The following is a 6,912-nucleotide window of genomic DNA, read 5'->3' on the forward strand; positions in this document are numbered from 1 at the left end:
AGTGCGTAAAAACTAATTTACTAATAATTTTACGCACTTGGCATAGCTGCTTCATTATCGAGGCCAGCCCCTCGCAACCTCCGCCGCAGAATTTCGTTCTCCCTCTTTGTCCGATCAGTTTCCTCCTGGTACTCAATTAACGTATCTCCCACCACCTGCATAATCTCCTGCATGGCCGCCATTAAACGCTCGGCGAAAAAAGCGTTTAAAAACTGTAATTTCGTCATTTTTGCACTTTACGTCTACAATGACATTCGGGATTTTCGGTGGGGGCTCCGCGTAGCCTCCAGTCAGCGCTCGGAGCTGAGGTTGAAAGCTTCCTTGTCACGTGGTCTGAATGTACCGTAAATGATGGAAAAAATGCGGGGACTAGAACACTAACTTGTCTGGGTTTTCGACATGTAACATTACACTGTAAAACACTGTATGTATTAGTACGTCATATGAGATGTAGTGGCCGTGTTGGTAGCCATTACCAGCTTGAACATGTAAAAGTGAATGCTGCGTATTCAATACGAGCCTGAATTAAACACGACGATTGCTCGAGGTCTATGTAGGTTGACATTGTGAAGTCAACAGGGTCCTTATTTACATTTCACACTTCGGCATTTATCAGACGTTCTTATTCAGAGCCTTTTACAAATATGACATTTTACGCACAACCCCCTCATACGGCTGGACATTTACTGAAGCAGTGCGGGTTCAGTACCTTACTCAGAGTGAAAGTGTTTTTGTGACAGTTCTCTGTGTAAAAAAAAAAAAAAAGTGAACAAATAAATAAACGCTGTTCGGAAAAAAAAAAAAAAATTTAATAAGCCCAGTTCCCTGACCATTATGCTACACTACCACCATGAATAAAGGGGGTGATGTATTGGCTAGTATGCACTATATTTAGATTTAGCAGAGGCTCTTAAACAGAAACTATTTAGCTTTAATTTTTATATTCCATTTCCTGCAATTAATTACAACCACTAACCTTGTTGTGCAAATTACTCCACCAATTTTCAAAGTGTACATCAGTACAACAATACAAAAATGCTTAACTTCTCCACACATCAGTCCCATACCTGGGGGTAATAATTTAAAGAGGTTTATGCCTCTACAACTGTCATGTAATAAAGCACATTAAAATATCTAGTGTGCTCTGTATTTGGACACTGATATACTTTGTTGTTTTGGCTCAGTACTCCAGCACACAGGGTTTGAAATTAAACAACAAAAATTAGGTTAAAATCCAGACCGTCAGCTCTGAGGGCATTTAAAACCATAATCCATTATCTGTGCAGTAATCACTGCAATTTTTATACACTGTCCCCCCATTCTGGTAATATATAATTCCACATAAATAACAGCTTGAGTCCAGTTACTTCAAATAATTTATTTGAGGATGCTGTGTTGCAGCAGAGTACAGTAGTTAGTGCAGCTCTCCCCCCTGACTGTGACTGCCTAATGACATCTCCTGCGTGTGAGTTAGCAAGTGCCTCTTAATCTGGCTCAACTGAGAGAAGCAGGTTCCACACACAGGGCACCTGTAGGGCTTCTCTCCTGTGTGAATTCTCACGTGTGCTTTCAAGTGTCCGGACTGACTAAAATATTTACCGCAAAAACTGCAGCGGTACGGCCTCTCCCCCGTATGGATTCGCTGATGCTCCTTAAACTTGGCCAAATAGTTAAAGCTCTTGCCGCAGATGCTGCAGCAGTACGGCTTGTTTCCCGTGTGAACTCGCTGATGAGCCGTTAGCAGCCGTGACTGGCTGAAGCACTTCCCACACACAGCGCAGCGAAAGGTACACTCCGCCGTGTGAGTTCTGAGGTGCGACTTTAACCTGGACACATGAATGAAGACCTTCCCACAGTGAACGCAGGAAAGCGAGCTCTCCCCTTGGAGCACACCTGGTTTTTCTTTGGAATGCTGTTCTACAGACATCAGCATTGGTCGACTGCTTATATCCTCATTTACCCGTCCACTGTTTTCACTTTGATCCGTTTGACTGGCAGGATTGAATGTATCACCGGACAGTGCCTCACCAGGCTCTTCTGATACGGTACAGTCAACTCCATCAGTCTCAGATTTAATCTGATAATGTGTGACACTGGGAGTACCTTCCTCTTCCTCAGTATTCCCAATCTGCAGTCTGAGATCCAGATGGTTCTGAGGGTCCTGTACGCTGTCCCGTTTCCCACATGGAGGTGGGAACGCTGGCTGGTTTAGGGAGTCTGGACCACATTCCCTTTTCGAACATGGAGACGGGATTACTGACCCGTCTGTGCCAGACTCCAGCCCGAGGTGCTCCTCTTCCTCCTGTCTGTGCCTCTGCGGCTCAGAGAACTCCAGCTTCACTGCAGTCAGTGTGGACTCTGTGTCCTGCCCTGTGGAGCCCCACTCCTCATGCTCAGAGACGGCCCTGTCCGCACAGAGAGGGGGAACCGGCTCTGGAGGGAGGGAGAAAAACGGGAGGTAAGAAGAAAAACATCGCTTTCAACAGGCTTTGGCAGCTTAAAACGTACACGCATAAGTTAGTAGCACTGGGACAGGCAACGTGTGTGATATCTGCGACGAATGCGTCCCAATTAAAAAATATATTATCAATGCCTTCCGCCACAATCGTCTCTCCGAAGACGCTTGGTATGTAATGAACTCGAAGGACAGAAATGGTCGGTAAGCTATTTATCTAAATTAACCAACTTAAAAATAAATACTAAAATACACATAAAATTCAACATTACTCACGTGGAAAACCAGCTTCCGCGTCGAGCAACCTCCGTCTCAGAATCTCGTTCTCTCGCTTTGTCCGTTCAGTTTCGTGCTGATACTCAAATAATGTATCCTCCAACACCTTCATGATCTCCTGTACAGCAGTCATTAAACGCTCCGTAAAATAGGCATTTAAAGCGTGTAATTTCGTCATTTTGGCACAACTTTCGACAACAACATTCGTGATCCTCAGCATTAGCAGCGCTTGGCTGAATCAGTGGCTGGAGTAGCGGTACCAACTCTCGCGAGAAGAAAAAGTAAACATGAAGTGGGAGGGTACGGAAGTGCCTTGCTGGTGATGTTGCTTGTTTTGTGCCAGACTAATAATTATAAACGGATAATTCACAAACTTTTCGATTTTCCTGCCGGTCCGCCGCAAACCATTTTTTGGGTAGAAGTGTTATCCCGAATTTTAATCCCCCACCAGGATCCGTTTCCCCCGGAAGCGTGTCCACACGAGTGTGCGCTGACATTCATTCATACAGCCTGTGGCATTATTCTTCGGCTATTTTAGCCCTAAAAGACCGATTTATTTAGATTTTATTATATTTTACAATTCATTTTTCTTTTCAAGAACAAAAACAACGTTTAAAACGACCCTTTGTGAATGATACTAACAACAACAACGACAATAATAATAATTATTACTATTTAAACAGCTCGGAGATAACGCTGGTTGGCGATCTAACATATAGTAGGATACATATTCCAACGTTACAAAATTAATTTTATTTTCTAAAGTTCCTTAATAGTTGCATTAGAATGGAAAAGGGAAGTACATTGCAAGTGAGAATGTAGCCAGCCAGCTAGCTAGCCAGTAATGCTAAAGCATCACTACAAGATCAACAGTGAAAGGAAGGCTATCCCAGACTTTTCCCGAAGTTATACAACCATGTTAAAATACAGGTGGGTAAAACACGCGATTGTAACGGAGAAGTAAAAGGCCATAAGCCAGTCATTATAACAACATGAATGTGCTTGGTTAGGCACAGACACAAGCATTCATTGGCAGAGCTGGTCTGTGAGTCTGTTGGGACATTGGCCAGGTCTTGAAAATGGGCCCCAAAAGAATGATAAATAAAAATGATAAATAAAAAACATCACACAGGTGCTCCTTAACCACACCAGGGCCCTAGGCAGTCACCCTTATGGCCTAATGGATAGACCGGCTCTGATTATTGGGTAGGTAATAGTGTTCTTAAAATACACTGTAGAATTATTAATTATAAGCATTATACGTAAATATTGCAGAAGATTTTCAGAAAGAACTTGCCAGGTTTACAGTAGGTCATGACTGACTTTTAAAAAAGAATAATAAAGTATGTCTTACAAATAGGATTACTTGATTGAATGATTGACAAGGCATAAAAAAAGAAAACTAGCCAGGCTTAAAGTTTGGTTTATGTTTTCAAGTAGAAAGGGTTTATTATATGAAAATGGGGGGATGGGGGGTGTACAAAAATCATGTTCTTAAATAGAGAAACAGCCTTGTGTAGTCACGTAGCACATGCACTGCACATCATCACCGCGACATGTACACCATTTTGCTGCTTACAGTCATGCATGAGTCACCCAGCTGCCCGTAGGCACCACAGCGGTTTTATTTGCTGTTAATAAAATTTCACTGGTAACACAATCCGTCGTGTCCCCATCACATTATTTCCAATGGTTATCCCCAGAAAAGCGAGCGATTTCTCTTTTGAACTACTAGATTTAATAAAGATTTTTTAAAAATAAATAAATAATTAAATAATTCAGCAGAATGTAAGGGAGTGCCAAGTTCGTCTTCCTCAGGAGTACATGAGCAGATGGTTAGATTTCCCTCTACCTGAAATAATGTTCCTGGGCGCGCTCAGGTGTAGTTGAAACTGTTGTGAACCTGCAGGTGTCGTTTCATCACGCCCGACTGGGTGAAGCACCGCTCGCACACGGGGCACCTGTACGGCTTCTCTCCGGTGTGAATGCGCAGGTGCCGCTGCAGGTGAGCCGACTTGCCGAAGCACCTTCCGCAGACGGAGCAGCGGTGCGGCTTCTCTCCGGTGTGGACGATCTGGTGCTCCTTCAGGTTCCCGGAGTACTTGAAGCACTTCTCGCACACAGGGCAGCAGAACGGCTTCTCGCCCGTGTGCATGCGCAGGTGCCTTCTCACCTGAGACATGTGGCGGAAGGCTTTCCCACACTGCGGGCAGAAGTGCGTGCTCTGTCCCCGGAGCCGTCCCAGCGCTCCCGGGGACAGCTCTGCCTCAAACGCAGACATCCGTCCCGCAGGTTCTGCCCTAAAGACGTTCATATCGTTTCTGTTCGGAAGTTCACTAGCTTCAAGGTTTACTGCATGAAAGGGGAACGGCTCAGTGGACTGCTCTGATGGGTTGTAGTCAACTCCGCCAGTCTCTGTTTTAATCTGATAATGTGTGACACAGGGAGTACCTTCCTCTTCCTCAGTATTCCCAATCTGCAGTCTGAGATCCAGATGGTTCTGAGGGTCCTGTACGCTGTCCCGTTTCCCACATGGAGGTGGGAACGCTGGCTGGTTTAGGGAGTCTGGACCACATTCCCTTTTCGAACATGGAGACGGGATCACTGACCCGTCTGTGCCCGACTCCAGCCCGCGGTGCTCCTCTTCCTCCTGTCTGTGCCTCTGCGGCTCAGTGAACTCCAGCTTCACTGCAGTCAGTGTGGACTCTGTGTCCTGCCCTGTGGAGCCCCACTCCTGATGCTCAGAGACGGCCCTGTCTGCACGGAGAGGGGGAACCGGCTCTGGAGGGAGAGAAAGAAATAATGAGTTAAATAAAACTATCAACAGTCCTGAAGCTAGAAGTTGGAAACAAGACTTATAACTTATGGCAGGTACAAACAGAGAAGTAATGATGAGTGAATTTGAGTAATTAATGCTCCCAGCTCAACAAATTACCTAGACTGGAAGACATTATTCCAATGGCATATTCACAGGCTAATTTAAAAATCAGAAGCTCTTTGCTCCCGAAAACATTGTATGTCATCTGTCAATAACCACAAGTCCCTCCTTATTGGTCAGGATCAGAGAGGACCCTCCTCTCCGTCAGGGTCAGATTCAAGACAGCGTTCAGCACCAATGAGTGGTCAGCTCTGACCAGGCACACACTCTATGCACAGACGCGCATGCGCACAGCTTTATAAAATGGCGGCGCCCTGTGCATCGTTTTTAGCTTAGCCCCGCTAGCATTCAACCTCGCTGCACATACAGTACCGCCCGTAAAATGAAGCAAACTGCCTGTACGAATATATGGGCCAGGGAAATAAACCTAATAAAGGTGTAGCTAATCAACCTAATTACCAGGCAAGACATAAACATAATGATAAACATTGTTTGGGCCTGTACGTTAGCTAGAAGAACCTATAGTCTGCTCCACCCAAATACGCCAGTCAGAAAGTTCCGTCTGAATCCATAGAATGCTGTGCGCCCATGCAGTGTTGCTGTTTATAATCTCAACAAAGCCTAGTGTATTTTTGCTTCCTAAACCGATACGACAATGGTAATTATAACCAAAGTGCCCAGACAAGCAAACGGGGGGCAGCCAGGTATAGCGTATGCCAGACAGTTAAGGCTACATAAATTCACTTACTAGTTAGTCCTGCTTCGCCATCCAGCCCAGCTTCGCGCAACCTCCGTCTCAGACTCTCGTTCTCCCTCTTTGCCCGAACAGTTTCTTCCTGGTACTCCATTACTGTCTCGCCCACCAGGTGCATGATCTCCTGCGCGGCCGCCATTAAACGCTCGGTAAAATAGGCATTTAAAATCTCTAATTTCGTCATTTTGAAACGTTTTCCGCTAACAATACTTTCCTGAATTGTGAAAAGGAGGAATTGGTTATGTGGGTGTAGCCAGCGTCCGGGCTGTGGTTTCCATGTGACGGAAAAACCGCAGTTTTCCACCATCGGTTTGGTCAGGTGATCTGCGTGTCATGTGACAGAGACGTAAACTTGTAATTCAGTTATTAGCCCCTGGAGGTCCCTGTAGACACTAAAAATGCTCTGGTAAACGACTCTATTACATTGCATTACATTACATTACATTACTGACATTTAGAAGACGCTCTAATCCAGAGCGACTTACATTTTGCTATGTAAAAAAGATTGTGTAACTGTTTTATACCGTAACACAATCTATAAATCTTTTT

At 44.8% G+C, this 6,912-nt stretch overlaps 3 protein-coding genes across 3 annotated transcripts in view; all 3 read right to left on the bottom strand.

Annotated features, from left to right (window-relative positions):
- Nucleotides 1-556, bottom strand: part of LOC118211667 (zinc finger protein 79-like) — a 3,503-nt gene extending 2,947 nt beyond the window's left edge. Inside the window, exon 1 of the mRNA XM_035389052.1 lies at nucleotides 38-556. Coding sequence (XP_035244943.1) covers nucleotides 38-227 — 190 coding nt within the window. The 5' untranslated portion in view covers nucleotides 228-556. The remainder of the gene's footprint in view (nucleotides 1-37) is intronic.
- Nucleotides 1-3,010, bottom strand: part of LOC118211665 (zinc finger protein 180-like) — a 5,957-nt gene extending 2,947 nt beyond the window's left edge. Inside the window, exons 1-2 of the mRNA XM_035389050.1 lie at nucleotides 2,732-3,010; nucleotides 1,342-2,433 (exon numbers count right to left, since the gene is read on the bottom strand). Coding sequence (XP_035244941.1) covers nucleotides 1,415-2,433; nucleotides 2,732-2,951 — 1,239 coding nt within the window. The 5' untranslated portion in view covers nucleotides 2,952-3,010 and the 3' untranslated portion in view covers nucleotides 1,342-1,414. The remainder of the gene's footprint in view (nucleotides 1-1,341; nucleotides 2,434-2,731) is intronic.
- A 1,133-nt stretch (nucleotides 3,011-4,143) lies between these two features.
- On the bottom strand, nucleotides 4,144-6,690 carry LOC118211666 (zinc finger protein 263-like). The gene is made up of 2 exons (XM_035389051.1): nucleotides 6,358-6,690; nucleotides 4,144-5,512 (listed from the first exon to the last, which is right to left on the bottom strand). Exons 1-2 carry the CDS (start codon nucleotides 6,668-6,670, stop codon nucleotides 4,608-4,610), a joined length of 1,218 nt encoding a protein of 405 aa, XP_035244942.1. The 5' UTR covers nucleotides 6,671-6,690; the 3' UTR covers nucleotides 4,144-4,607.
- Nucleotides 6,691-6,912: the final 222 nt, after the last annotated feature.

This window comes from Anguilla anguilla, chromosome 13 (genome assembly GCF_013347855.1).
Source record: "Anguilla anguilla isolate fAngAng1 chromosome 13, fAngAng1.pri, whole genome shotgun sequence".
Classification (NCBI taxonomy): Eukaryota; Metazoa; Chordata; class Actinopteri; order Anguilliformes; family Anguillidae; genus Anguilla; species Anguilla anguilla.